This window comes from Thalassophryne amazonica, chromosome 1 (assembly GCF_902500255.1).
Source record: "Thalassophryne amazonica chromosome 1, fThaAma1.1, whole genome shotgun sequence".
NCBI lineage: Eukaryota > Metazoa > Chordata > Actinopteri > Batrachoidiformes > Batrachoididae > Thalassophryne > Thalassophryne amazonica.
Genome location: NC_047103.1, coordinates 173,979,954 through 173,995,784, shown reverse-complemented (window position 1 = coordinate 173,995,784; position 15,831 = coordinate 173,979,954). Strand labels below are relative to the sequence as shown.

The following is a 15,831-nucleotide window of genomic DNA, read 5'->3' as shown; positions in this document are numbered from 1 at the left end:
AAAATTATTCATGGACTGGCACCTCCCTACCTAGCTGACCTAATTAAACCTTACGTACTGGCCCGGGCTTTGCATTCTCAGGGTGCAGGACTACTTTGTGTCCCTAAGGTGAATAAGAAGTCTGCAGGTCACAGAGCTTTCTCTTATCATGCCCCTGTTCTGTGGAATGATCTCCCTGCATCAATTAAACAGTCAGATTCTGTGGAGACTTTCAAGTCCAGACTTAAGACGCACTTAATTTCCCTTTCGTATGGCTAGCATACTGGTATAGTATGTTTCTATGCTTTTTACTCTTTTAATTAATTTTATTAAGAAATGGAGCGTGCCACAGCCACAACTTTATCTAAATTCTGGGTCTTTTAGTGAAGCTTAGGGCTAGTGGCCGGCGATCACCTAAGGGCCCTGTCCCACTGGGGAGAGGATTAATTGCGCATGAATTGAGTACACAAATTGCGGGTGTTCGTTGTCGTCCGCAACAAAAATGACCAAAATGACAAATGTCCCAGTATGAATTACGGATATATTAATAATATATAGCGAATATATGATGAACAATCACGGTTATATAACACATGTAGTGAGGAAACTGATCCAACACATCGAGATTATCACGGCAGTATTACGGGTGTATTATGAATGCATCGCGCACGTGTTGCGCATGCACGGCATCTGCATTGCGGACATAAAAGAAGCGCACTCGGGCCGTCAGCATCACTATTCACACCAACAATACAGCCTCTGGAGCATTTGCTGGACTTGGATAAGTTGATCAGAGAGTTGTTCATGTTGTCATGCAAGGGTTAACTGTTCATGAGTTTGGGGAGCGGGAGGAGGGAAGCCGGTCGGGGTGTGACCTACTGGACTTTATCTCGTTGTCTTTTCAGAATTTTCCTTCAAGTCTATTCTGATTTTCTGATTTGACTTTCTGTGCAGGTGTCAGATATAGAAAATAAGATCGCTGTACTCAGTGCTGCAGGTTCAAAAAAAAAGGTGAGTTTGTTTCAAATGGATCCTAAAGTCCACCCACATCCACAAATCCCAACCTTCCAACAAATCAAATCAAATCAATTTTATTTATATAGCGCCAAATCACAACAAACAGTTGCCCCAAGGCGCTTTATATTGTAAGGCAAAAGCCATACAATAATTACAGAAAAACCCCAACGGTCAAAACGACCCCCTGTGAGCAAGCACTTGGCAACAGTGGGAAGGAAAAACTCCCTTTTAACAGGAAGGAACCTCCAGCAGATCCAGGCTCAGGGAGGGGCAGTCTTCTGCTGGGACTGGTTGGGGCTGAGGGAGAGAACCAGGAAAAAGACATGCTGTGGAAGAGAGCAGAGATCAATCACTAATGATTAAATGCAGATTGGTGCATACAGAGCAAAAAGAGAAAGAAACACTCAGTGCATCATGGGAACCCCCCAGCAGTCTAAGTCTATAGCAGCATAACTAAGGGATGGTTCAGGGTCACCTGATCCAGCCCTAACTATAAGCTTTAGCAAAAAGGAAAGTTTTAAGCCTAATCTTAAAAGTAGAGAGGGTGTCTGTCTCCCTGATCTGAATTGGGAGCTGGTTCCACAGGAGAGGAGCCTGAAAGCTGAAGGCTCTGCCTCCCATTCTACTCTTACAAACCCTAGGAACTACAAGTAAGCCTGCAGTCTGAGAGCGAAGCGCTCTATTAGGGTGATATGGTACTATGAGGTCCCTAAGATAAGATGGGACCTGATTATTCAAATCCTTATAAGTAAGAAGAAGAATTTTAAATTCTATTCTAGAATTAACAGGAAGCCAATGAAGAGAGGCCAATATGGGTGAGATATGCTCTCTCCTTCTAGTCCCCGTCAGTACTCTAGCTGCAGCATTTTGAATTAACTGAAGGCTTTTCAGGGAACTTTTAGGACAACCTGATAATAATGAATTACAATAGTCCAGCCTAGAGGAAATAAATGCATGAATTAGTTTTTCAGCATCACTCTGAGACAAGACCTTTCTAATTTTAGAGATATTGTGCAAATGTAAAAAAGCAGTCCTACATATTTGCTTAATATGCGCAATGAAGGACATATCCTGATCAAAAATGACTCCAAGATTTCTCACAGTATTACTAGAGGTCAGGGTAATGCCATCCAGAGTAAGGATCTGGTTAGACACCATGTTTCTAAGATTTGTGGGGCCAAGTACAATAACTTCAGTTTTATCTGAATTTAAAAGCAGGAAATTAGAGGTCATCCATGTCTTTATGTCTGTTATGCCGCGTTCACACCGGGCGCGACACGAGCAACTGCAGCCACAGGTTGCCAGGTAATCCCTATGTAAGGACGCGTTTTGGCGCCAAACCGCACAGCGCGACGCGATGGACGCGAGTGAAGCGATGCGAGTGAAGTGATTTTGAGCGTTTTGCGCGTTTGTGGTGCTTTAACATCTGTTGTAAGCAAGTGCTTTGAAAAGATTATGCTATTTTTCCTTAAGACGGTTGTTAACCCTGTACTTGATCCATTCCAATTTGCTTATAGGCAGAGTAGAGGCACTGACGATGCCATTAACAGCTTAACCCACTTTTCACTTAAGCACTTGGAAGATCCTACTGCTTATGCACGGATTTTATTGGTTGATTTCAGCTCAGCCTTTAATACATTACAGCCATACCTGTTGTTGTCCAAGTTAAAGGAAATGAATGTTAACCCACTTTTAATCAGATGGTATCATTCCTTTTTAACTAATAGATTACAACAAGTTAGAGTTAATCAAGCTCTTTTGGTACTCAAATCATCAAATACAGGTGTACCACAAGGCTGTGTCAGTTCTCCTGTTCTCTTCACTCTTTATACTAATAACTGTACAAATAACTACTGCAATAACTTTGTTTTTAAATTTTCTGATGATACAGCTATTTTGAGCCTACTGCACAAAGATTCAAGTCCAACAAAGTACTTCCTTGAAGTGAAACACTTTGTGCAGTGGTGTGATGACAACCACTTGGTTTTAAATGTCAATAAAACCAAGGAAATGATTCTGGATCCAAGGACTGTTGGGGACCATACTCCTGTGGTCATACATGGTATTCCCATTGACCAGGTCAACTCATATAAGTACTTGGGGCTGCACATAGACAATACCTTCAGCTGAACTGCACATGTGGACAGTTTGTGCTCCCGATTCCATCAAAGACTTTATTTCCTTCGTAGACTTCGTTTGTATGGAGTCAATCAGAAAATTATGTTGTTGTTTTACCAGGCAGTGTTAGAGAGCCTAGTTAGGTATGGCATGACTGCCTGGTACGGCAATCTTTCTGTACAATTTAAAACGAAACTTAACAGACAAATTGATGATGCAATTAAGATAATCGGAAAGAAACAATATCAGTCCCTCAGTTCAGTCTATGAAGAGTCTGTTTTGAAAGCAGCTCAGAGGATACTGATGGATTCAGTTCATGTTCTTCACGCAGAGTACACTCTCCTTCCTTCTGGGAGAAGGTACAGAGTTCCTCGGAGTAGACTGAATAGATTTAAAAATTCATTCGTCCCCATGTCTATTAAATTGTTAAACAATAATGTTTAAAATTGGAATTATGCAATATTTATGGTGTTTCTCCTGACTCCTGTCATGTTAATTTGTTATGGATGTGGTTGTGTTTTTATCTGTATTGTTTGTTTTCTTTTTTTCTTGTAAGGCACCTAGCATGAGTCCAAGACAAATTTCCCTGAGGGGACAATAAAGTGTATCGTATCGTATCGTATCGATATTGCGTCACGTCACGTCGCGTTGCCCTAAACCCCAAGTTCAAAAATCTGAACTTTTTCGTCTCGTCGCGCCGCGATGACCAATCAGGGACTGAATATGTAGTGACGTGGAGATGTCTGGAGTTTGACTGAAGATGTGAACATGTCCTTTATCTGGTAGCAGCCTGTGAGCAGGACTTATGTCTCTTTTCTCCTTTATTTCACAATCATGACAGAGTTTTTGGAGCGAACAGCAGCACCACAGCAGTGGGGAGCGGAGTTTCTTTTTATTTTTATTTTACGTGCGCGTGTGCGCGAATCGTCCTGGAGATTATTTTACTTATTAACTACACAGCTGTATAATAAAATAAATGGTGACTGGTTTCTAAACACAATTATGACAGAGTTTTTGGAGTGAGCAGCAGCCCTACTTGCAGCAGCGGGAGCGGAGCTTTTTCCTTTTCTTTTTTTTTACGTGCGCGCGCGAATCGTCTGTAGAGAATATTTTATTAATTAACTACATAGATGTATAATAAAACAAATGGTGACTGGTTTCTAAACACAATTATGACAGAGTTTTTTGGGGGAAGAGCCAGCTGCAGCAAGCAGCGGAGTCTCTTTTTTCTTTTTTTTTTTAAATTGTTTACATGTGCAAGCGCGAACGGGACAGTTGATCCTCAAACTGGGTCCCGCAGAGGCGGAAGGACCACTGAAAGCGGCCGTCACCCAGACACAGCTCCTGCAGCAAATAATGATACTCTCTGTATTGGGAGCTTTTCACAACAACTCGCTCTGTGTGATCAAGGTCCGTCATGTTAACTTGACTGACAACCAGAGCCGGCGAGCAGAATGGAAGCTCCTCCTATTTGATGACGCACCGGGTGAATTTTCGCAGTGAAAGTCCACCCAAGCAGAGCGACACACCGGGCGAGGGAGGCACGTCCGTCGCCTGGTGACCCACGCGAATTTGTAGTGTCTGATCGCGCCCGGTGTGAACGCAGCATAAGACATTCCTGCAGTTTAACTAATTGGTGTGTGTCCTCTGCTTCATGGATAGATAAAGCTGGGTATCATCTGTGTAACAATGAAAATTTAAGCAATGCTTGCTAATAACACTGCCTAAGGGAAGCATGTATAAAGTGAATAAAATTGGTCCTAGCACAGAACCTTGTGGAACTCCATAATTAACCTTAGTCTGTGAAGAAGACTCCCCATTTACATGAACAAATTGTAATCTATTAGATAAATATGATTCAAACCACCGCAGTGCAGTGCCTTTAATACCTATGGCATGCTCTAATCTCTGTAATAAAATTTTATGGTCAACAGTATCAAAAGCAGCACTGAGGTCTAACAGAACAAGCACAGAGATGAGTCCACTGTCTGAGGCCATAAGTAGATCATTTGTAACCTTCACTAATGCTGTTTCTGTACTATGATGAATTCTAAAACCTGACTGAAACTCTTCAAATAGACCATTCCTCTGCAGATGATCAGTTAGCTGTTTTACAACTACCCTTTCAAGAATTTTTGAGAGAAAAGGAAGGTTGGAGATTGGCCTATAATCAGCTAAGATAGCTGGGTCAAGTGATGGCTTTTTAAGTAATGGTTTAATTACTGCCACCTTAAAAGCCTGTGGTACATAGCCAACTAATAAAGATAGATTGATCATATTTAAGATTGAAGCATTAATTAACGGTAGGGCTTCCTTGAGCAGCCTGGTAGGAATGGGGTCTAATAGACATGGTGATGGTTTGGAGGAAGTAACTAATGAAAATAACTCAGACAGAACAATCGGAGAGAAAGAGTCTAACCAAATACCGGCATCACTGAAAGCAGCCAAAGATAACGATATGTCTTTGGGATGGTTATGAGTAATTTTTTCTGTAATAGTTAAAATTTTATTAGCAAAGAAAGTCATGAAGTCATTACTAGTTAAAGTTAATGGAATACTCAGCTCAATAGAGCTCTGACTCTTTGTCAGCCTGGCTACAGTGCTGAAAAGAAACCTGAGTAAGATGTAGTAAGATGTCCTAGCTTTACGGAGGGCTTTTTTTTATAGAACAACAGACTCTTTTTCCAGGCTAAATGAAGATCTTCTAAATTAGTGAGACGCCATTTCCTCTCCAGCTTACGGGTTATCTGCTTTAAGCTGCGAGTTTGTGGGTTATACCACGGAGTCAGGCACTTCTGATTTAAGGCTCTCTTTTTCAGAGGAGCTACAGCATCCAAAGTTGTGCTCAATGAGGATGTAAAGCTATTGACAAGATAATCTTTCTCACTCACAGAGTTTAGGTAGCTACTCTGCCCTGTGTTGGTATATGGCATTAGAGAACATAAAGAAGGAATCATATCCTTAAACCTAGTTACAGCGCTTTCAGAAAGACTTCTACTGTAATGAAACTTATTCCCCACTGCTGGGTAGTCCATCAGAGTAAATGTAAATGTTATTAAGAAATGATCAGACCTAAAGTCAGACCTAAACAGACCTAAAGTTCTTCCCAGTTTCCATAAACTAACCACAGACTGCTGACCAGGTATCATTTTGGAGGTATGACTCTCTTGAAGCTGATAGAAGAAAACATTTGAGACCTTTAAGGTGCTCCTCAGTGCAGCTTGACCATCTTCGTCTGATGGCTGAGGGTTTCATGTATTGTCTCAAAATGCTCTCAAACTATTCTCATATGGACTCAGCAGGTGAAAAGGTAGACAGAGTAACTTCTCAGAGCCGTAGTATTTTGAAGGCTGTAACTTTTCATAATATGTTTTGAAAAAAAAAAAGGATTTTTGGCGGAGAATTAACAAACTGGCCGGATAATAGGAAGCAGGCAGAACCAACAGTAACGTAGTGTCCACGGGGTGTGCACAAACACCACAGGATGATGAGTGAACAGGAAACAGGTGAGGGAATTAATGACAGGATGCAGATGTGGAAATGGGAAAGAAATTGACAGACAGTAAATGCCAACCCACTACACGGACACCAGAGAGAGAAAAACAGGTGAAAGCAACAAAAACAAATAGACATGAGCAAAGTGACAGAGGAAACCTGACATGACCCTGACCCCGACCCTAACCTCACATGATGTGGAGCGCACAGACTGATATCTGAAACCGTGACAGATTAAACTCTCACACGAGCACAGAGGTGCCAGAATTTGCTCTTGGAGGGCAACTGCCCTGCATGTCCACACTCAAAAAAACTGACTCTTGGATTGGATTTCCATCTAATAAATATATGTAGGTAGTCCCAACTACATTAAATTATCTTGCATGGATGTGCTTCTTTTTTTTGTTGGGGCTACATATATTTATAAGATGGAAATCCTCTACATAACTGAATTGAGTTCATCCAATGAGTCATTTGTGAGATGACATTGTGCTCTGCAGTGAGAGTAGATGACAGGTTGAGTCTAGTCTGGAGAGGTGGAGATATGCTTTGGAGAGAAGGGGAATGAAAGTCAGTAGAAGCAAGACTGAGTACATGTGTGTGAATGAGAGGGAGCCCAGTGGAATAGTGCAGTTACAAGGAGTAGAAGTGGTGAAAGAAGATGAGTTTAACTGCTTGGGGTCAACTGTTCAAAGTAATGGAGAGTGTGGTAGAGAGGTGAAGAAGAGAGTGCAGGCAGGGTGGAGTGGGTGGAGAAAGGTGGCAGGAGTGATTTGTGACCGAAGAATATCAGCAAGAGTGAAGGAGAAAGTTTACAAGACAGTAGTGAGACCAGCTATGTTGGACGGCTTAGAGACGGTGGCACTAACAAAAAGACAGGAGGTGGAGCTGGAGGTGGCAGAGCTGAAGATGTTGAGATTCTCTTTGGGAGTGACAAGGATGGACAAGATTAGGAATGAACATATCAGAGGGACAGCTCAGGTGGGACGGTTTGGAGACAAAGTCAGAGAGGAGAGACTGAGATGTTTTGGACATGTGCAGAGGAGGGACCCAGGGTATATAGGGAGAAGGATGCTGAGGATGGAGCCACCAGGCAGGAGGAGAAGAAAAGATTAACTTTACACACACACACACACACACACACACACACACACACACACACACACACACACACACACACACACACACACACACACACACACACACACACACACACACACACACACACACACTCACAGTGCACCCAGAAAGTATTCACAGCCTTTGCTCAGTACTTTGTTGATGCACCTTTGGCAGCAATTCCAGCCTCAAGTCTTCTTGAATATGATGCCACAAGCTTGGTGCACCTATCTTTGGACAGTTTGGTCCATTCCTCTTTGCAGCACCTCTCAAGCTCCATCAGGTTGGATGGGGAGCGTCGGTGCACAGACATTTTCAGATCTCTTCAGAGATGTCAGGCTCTGGCTGGGCCACTCAAGGACATTCACAGAGTTGTCCCGAAGACACTCCTTTGATATCTTGGCTGATGTCTCTGAACATTGCCGCATTCATCTTTCCCTCAATCCTGACTAGTCTCCCACTTCCTGCTGCTGAAAAACATCCCCACAGCATGATGCTTCCACCACCATGCTTCACTGTAGGGATGGTGCCTGGTTTCCTCCAAACATGACGCCAAAGAGAATTTAGTTTCTCCTGGTCTGAGAGTCCTTCAGGTGTCTTTTGTCAAACTCCAGGTGGGCTGCCATGTGCCTTTTACTAAGGAGTGGCATCCGTCTGGACACTCTACCATACAGGCCTGATTGGTGGATTGCTGCAGAGATGGTTGTCCTTCTGGAAGGTTCTCCTCTCTCCACAGAGGAATGCTGGAGCTGTGACAGAGTGACCATTGGGTTCTTGGTCACCTCCCTGACTAAGGTCCTTCTCCCCCGATCCTTCAATTTAGATGGGCGTCCAGCTCTAGGAAGAGTCCTGGTGGATCTGAACTTCTTCCATTTACAGATGATGGAGGCCACTGTGCTCATTGGGACCTTGAAAGCAGCAGAAATGTTTCTGTACCCTTCCCCAGATTTGTGCCTCCAGACAATCCTGTCTCAGAGGTCTAGAGACAATTCCTTTGACTTCATGCTTGGTTTGTGCTCTGACTGTCAACTGTGGGACCTTATATGTAGACAGGTGTGTGTCTTTCCAAATCATGTCCAATCAACTGAATTGACCTCAGGTGGACTCTAGTTAAGCTGTAGAAACATCTCAAGGATGATCAGTGGAAACAGGAGACACCTGAGCTCAATTTTGAGCTTCATGGCAAAGACTGTGAATACTTATGTACACATGATTTCTTTGTTTTTATTTTTAATAAAGTAGCAAAAACCTAAAAAAAAAAAACTTTTTATGTCATCATTATGGAGTATTGTGTTTTGAATTTTGAGGAAGAAAATGAATTGCATCCATTTTGGAATAAGGCTGGAACATAAAATGGCTCACTGACAAAGTCCTGTGAGAAGACATGCTTGCAGACATTAATACAGTCCCCACTACCAGCATTACAGAAAGCAATGAGCTCACATATGCTACTGCCACAATAATCATTGACACACCAAAGGGAGAAGAATGAAAGCCAAATCCAGAAAGCCCGGAAGGATATTAGCCAACTAACAGAGGGAGAGACACAGGCCTTTGATCGATAAGAAGTACAAGTAGTCCATAACTGAGGCCCTGGAAACTGCCAAATAAAGGCTCACAGATTTGCCTACTCAGCTGACGAGATACACCAAAGAAGCAGAGGCCAAGAAAATAAATGGCCTGTTCTCCAATGACCCATCCAGGGTGTATTCCCAGCTGAAAGGGGAAAACAGTAAAACAGGAACAGACCTGCCTAGAACTGAGACTGAGCAATCCTGGAAGAACATCTGGGAGAAAGAGGCATCACACAACACCAGTGCCAAGTGGCTGGTGGAGCTAAGAGCACATCACAGCCACCTCTCGGAATAGGAACCAATCCACATCACAAAGGCAAACATCCAACGAGTCTCGGGGATGAAGAGCTGGACAGCACCAGGGCCTGATATGATCCACACCCACTGGCTGAAGAAGCTAACAGCACTCCATGTGCACCTGGCAGTACAAATGGGTGGGCTACTAACAGCAGGTACTCACCCAGACTGGCTAATACAAGGCAGGACAATGCTGATCATGAAGGGCCCCCACAAGGGTATGACACTCTCAAAACTACTCCCCAATTGGGCACGGCAGTCTCATTTGAGGGCGGGTGCTAAAGGAGTAAAATATCGTGCATATGATGTCATTTCTTTACTTCCAGGGACAGAAACACGGCATTTTCAATGGTTTTTTTTGGGCAAATTACACACAAACAAAGTGAAAATGTAAAGAAAAAGTGGGGATGCAGTGGAAAGTGGACATGTGTTGCAGTTTCTTTATGACCTGGAGCTCAAACGTGTCAAGGCGGTTTTGCAGGCAAGAGAACACACCTGTTGTGGTTAGCTGTGTAGGCTAACACTTACCGACATTATGTTTCCCATTTGCCTCCTCTCCACTGGGAACTGAAAAAAAAGCACTTGTCGTGACTGCTTCAGTGATTACAGATGAAAACAAAACAGTGCAGCACTTGTCCGAGTGAAGTGTTGCTGTGTATATATTGCACAATGGGAGCGCAGGTCCCCATAAATGGTCAAATCCTGCGATATCACGCAGGGTTCAAACAAGACTGTGGTGCACTATTACCTGCCCCGCCACAACATGGAAGCTCCTATCAGGCATCATGGCAACCAGGTTGAGTAGGCACACAAGTCAACACATGAGCACAGCTCATAAGGGCATTGGAAACAAGAGCAGAGGGTCAAAGCACCAGCTACTGGTTGACTGAGCAGTACACCAGGACTGGAAGACCAGGTAGACCAACCTGAGCATAGCCTGGATGGACTACAGGAATCCATATGACTCAATGTCTCACACGTGGATACTGGAGTACTTGGCACTATACAAGGCTAACAGTGCACTGTTAACCTTCATCAGGCACTCAGTGGGACTGTGCAAGACGTCACTGGAGGCCAACCACAAAGCAATTTCACAAGTCACCATCAAGTGCGGAATGCACCAAGGTGACGCACTGTCAGAGCCACAATCCAGGAGGAGACAAGGAGCATCCATGAATCAAAACGATGGCCCCGAGATCTGCTGCTACAAGAATGCCTCAGACAGCTGGAGACAGATGGTGATAAGGAACAGGAGGAGGAGATATCATGGAAGACCAGGCCCCTCCACAGGGTGTACCCTGACAGATAGAAGGAGTGGCTGACATCAAGAAGTCCTACCAGTGGCTAGAAAAGGCCAACCTGAAGGACAGCCAGAGGCTCTGATCACGACAGCACAAGAACATGCCCTTAGCACCAGATCCATAGAGGCAGGAGTCCACCACAGCCAACGGGTTACAGGCTGTGCAAATGTGCCCCAGAGACAGTTCAGGATGCAAGCTGGGGCAACGTCCACTGAGAGACACAACCAAGTGTACAGGAACATCTGTACTGCTTACAGATCAGAAGTCCCCAAGTCCCGATGGGAGACGCCACCAAAGGTGGTTGAGAAGGACAGAGCTGAAACACACAGTAATGGTAAATGGACTGCATTTATATAGCGCTTTTCCATCTGCATTAGATGCTCAAAGCGCTTTACAATTATGCCTCACACTCACCCCGATGTCAGAGTGCTGCCATACAAGGCGCTCACTACACACTGGGAGCAACTAGGGGATTAAAGGCCTTGCCAAGGGCCCCAAGGCGGGGATATGAACCCATGATCTTCTGGACTCAAGCCCAACACCTTAACCACTAGACCATCCCCTAAAGTAATGTTTGTCTTTTAGTACATATTTATTGTTGTTTGTAACTTGTTATTGATATGTGGCTCGTCTGCTTTGTACCCACATTGGAGATGTTATCTCAAGACCACAATGGCAATAAGTGCTCATCGTTTTATTGTTATATTATTGTATCTATTTTATACATTGGCATTCTAATAATGAATCAATGAGTCAATCAAAAAAGGAGGACAAAGAGGAGGTTTATGGATGTGCTGAGGGAGGATGCAGGTGGTTGGTGAGACAGAGGAAGAGACAGAGGACAGGGTGAGATGGAAACGGATGACCTCCTGTGGCGCGCCCTAACGGGAGCAGCTGAAAGACAAAGAAGAAGAACACGTTTCAAAAGGTGATATTAAAAGGGGCGTGGCTTAGCCTCAGACAAAGGTGGAGTCTCTTTCTTAAATGTTGCTTGTTTAATTGGTGGGAAAATAAAAGCAGGCAGCAAATCATTGCTGCAATTTTTACTCTACTTTTACTTAAATTTGATTGCCATCGGGTATTGCAAAGACAATATAAATGGTAAATGGACTGCATTTATATAGCACTTTTCCATCTGCATCAGACGCTCAAAGCGCTTTACAATTATGCCTCACATTCACCCTGATGTCAGGGTGCTGCCATACAAGGCGCTCACTACACACCGGGAGCAATAGGGGATTAAAGGCCTTGCCCAAGGGCCCTTAGTGATTTTCCAGTCAGGCAGGGATTTGAACCCATGATCTTATGGACTCAAGCCCAACACCTTAACCACTAGACCATCACCTCCCCTTGAACAGACGGACAAGACTTTGCGTCTGTCCGTCTGTTCACCTGTCCTCAGCATAAATCCAGTCCTGTTACTGCCACAGTCTTCAAATTCACAGGGAACATTCTTGGGACACAGAGTTTGGACAAGTTCAAAGATGGCTAACTTTGACCTATTTTAAGAGGTTAAAAACTTGCATTTTGTTCCACTTTTCTTGAGTGGTGGTGCCAACAGCCAATCAGAGTACAGCAGCACCATGACATCAGTGGCCAGTCTCTCTAAAAGTGTTTCATTTATGTGTTTATAAAACATTTTTCTCATATATTCTATAAAAGGGAGCCAGAAATAAACAGTTCGAAAACTGAAAATGCTGTTTGTAGAACCTAACTGTTACGTTTAACACTAAACTGAGTCAATGCACGGAGGTGAGGGCAAAACCCACGAGACAGTGAGAGGTCATTCCAAGTGACAAACAGACCCAAAAACGGGAAGCAGAAGGAGGGCTTAACTAAATCAACAGCCAAAGTGGAGATCAAAGTGATGACGGACGGGACAAGTGATGGGACAAGACAAGTGATGGGATGAGACAAGTGATGGTACAACACAAGTGATGGGACGGGACAAGTGATGGGACAAGACAAGTGATGGGACAAGACAAGTGATGGGACGGGACGAGTGATGGTACAAGACAAGTGATGGGACGGGACAAGTGATGGGACGAGACAAGTGATGGTACAAGACAAGTGATGGGACGGGACGAGTGATGGGACAAGACAAGTGATGGGACGAGACAAGTGATGGTACAAGACAAGTGATGGGACGGGACGAGTGATGGTACAAGACAAGTGATGGGATGAGACAAGTGATGGTACAACACAAGTGATGGGACGGGACAAGTGATGGGACAAGACAAGTGATGGGACAAGACAAGTGATGGGACAAGACAAGTGATGGGATGAGACAAGTGATGGTACAACACAAGTGATGGGACGGGACAAGTGATGGGACAAGACAAGTGATGGGACAAGACAAGTGATGGGACGGGACGAGTGATGGTACAAGACAAGTGATGGGACGGGACAAGTGATGGGACGAGACAAGTGATGGTACAAGACAAGTGATGGGACGGGACGAGTGATGGGACAAGACAAGTGATGGGACGAGACAAGTGATGGTACAAGACAAGTGATGGGACGGGACGAGTGATGGTACAAGACAAGTGATGGAACGGGACGAGTGATGGGACAAGACAAGTGATGGGACGAGACAAGTGATGGTACAAGACAAGTGATGGGACGGGACGAGTGATGGGACAAGAAGAGTGATAGGACGGGACGAGTGATGGGACGGGACGAGGGATGGGACGAGATGAGTGATGGGACGAGACGAGTGATGGGACGAGACGAGTGATGGGACGGGACGAGTGATGGGACGAGACGAGTGATGGGACGAGATGAGTGATGGGATGAGACGAGTGATGGGACGAGACGAAACGAGTGATGGGACGAAACGAGCGATGGGACGAGACGAGTGATGGGACGGGACAAGTGATGGGACCAGATGAGGGATGGGACGGGACGAAACGAGTGATGGGACGAAACGAGCGATGGGACGAGATGAGCGATGGGACGAGACGAGCGATGGGACGAAACAAGCGATGGGACGGGACAAGTGATGGGATGAGACGAGTGATAGGACGAGACGAGTGATGGGACGAGACGAGTGATGGGACTGAACGCAATCAACCTGCAAATAAAAGACAACGGGAGTGACTGAAATAAACCGACGGATATTCAACAGGTGTAATGATTAGAGAGGAACATGTGCTAACAGAGAAGGAACACAAGAGGGCAGGAAACCGAGGAGAGCGCACACCAAAAATAATAAGCGCCCCCCCCCCCCCCCCCACACACACACACACAGAGCCAGAAAAGACACAAGAGCACACGCATGACAGCAAGATATCGCAGTGACAGACTGACTGACTCATTCACTCATACACAACAGACTGACACAGACTCGGTCAGTACAACGGCAGGTGACAGGACTCATTAAAGATACCGCAACAAATTAATGATCTCCAGACCGAACCCCAACACTAATAACACCTCTGAAGTGATTTACAAGACATTTAGTGGATGTTAGCATTGTGACGTCACAGGCTAGCTGCAAACCGTTTAGTTTGTGTGTAAATATGTCCTCTTTGTCATATATTATGGAAAAGCTAGAGAGAAATAAACACTTCTAAAACTGAAAACGCTGTTTTTGTAACCTGATAATGTTACGGTTTGGGAACCAGGAGTCACCAAAATACAACCCCAAAATGCAGGACAACCAGGGTGAAGGACCAAAGTTCAAGGTGCTTTAAATTTACAGGTAATGCAAAAATGTAACAAAAGCAGGTGTGAAAGGAAACAACAAAAATACAACTCTAAACCCAAGTCTGGGTGAGGGACTCCAAAATACAAACAGGTGTGGAGACGATTACAACAAAAATACAGCTTACCCCTAAACTCAGGGTGGAGGAATCTGGGAAGGTCAAATGATGAGGAGAAAAACTCAAAGAACAGCTGGCAAAAAGCAGCATACATACAAAAACTGGATACTCACAACTGCAAGACAAAACTGGTAACTCTGGTGACATGGAGCAAAGGACATACGGTGGACCCCACGAATGGGACTTAAATAATCAGCACAGGTGGAGTAATCAGTGCAGACATGTGGATAACTAACCGAACACAAGAGGGCGACACACTCAGAAAAACAATGCAAAAAAAAAAAAAAAACCTGTGGAAAGTCAGTGAAAATAAACTCATGAAGAAATTGAACAAGGTAGTGATAAAAAACAAAACAAAACTGAGAATCACATGAAATTACAAAAGACTACAAATCAACACAGAGATTCCAAAAGGGAGAAAACGCACCATCAAAATATAAACAGAATAAATTACACAAATGGAAAATCACAGGCGAGAAACCTGAGACAGAAAGCAACATCAGAACCGTAAGAGGAGGAAGAGGAGACATCAAAAACCAAGTCCACAGCAGACAACACAGGAGACCAACCTCAGGGGACATGTCCACATCCATATGAGACAGAGGGGATCTCCACACACACACAGAGTGGATTCACCGGGACTCACAAGAACAGAGACAAACACACATCACATACTCTCACACTGAAACTGAAACACTGAAATATGACCACTGGTGCAGACACAAAAACCCCACAAACAAATGACATCACAACAGATGACACCTCTGGAGTGATTTACGAGACATTTCACGGATGTCAGCATGCACGCTATATTGCACTGGGTTACCAATTTAACAACTGCAAATTAAGACAATGCTTATACAGCCGAGGGTATTTTAGCACTGCATTATTTTAAAAACTGATTGTCTGGGCTGACTGTCAGTCATGTACGCCACCTGTGTTTGCTCCAGCCACCTCGAAATTCAAAATATTATAGACTGACGTCATCATGTGACCTCCACAGGTTTCAGGGTCACAGCAGAGGAAGAAGACAACGCCGGACTTTCACAGTAAGATGTGAAACATGTTTCAGTACAGATCAAATCAGTTTAATGAATTTGGTTCATC

At 44.2% G+C, this 15,831-nt stretch overlaps 1 protein-coding gene across 2 annotated transcripts in view; it reads left to right on the top strand.

The window, feature by feature from the left end:
• The window catches only part of mlpha (melanophilin a), a 267,636-nt gene that overhangs the window by 147,405 nt on the left and 104,400 nt on the right, over positions 1 to 15,831 (top strand). For both annotated transcript variants that reach the window (XM_034179775.1, XM_034179785.1), the window contains exons 13-14: positions 934 to 990; positions 15,728 to 15,773. In XM_034179775.1, the coding sequence (XP_034035666.1) occupies positions 934 to 990; positions 15,728 to 15,773 (103 nt within the window). The remainder of the gene's footprint in view (positions 1 to 933; positions 991 to 15,727; positions 15,774 to 15,831) is intronic.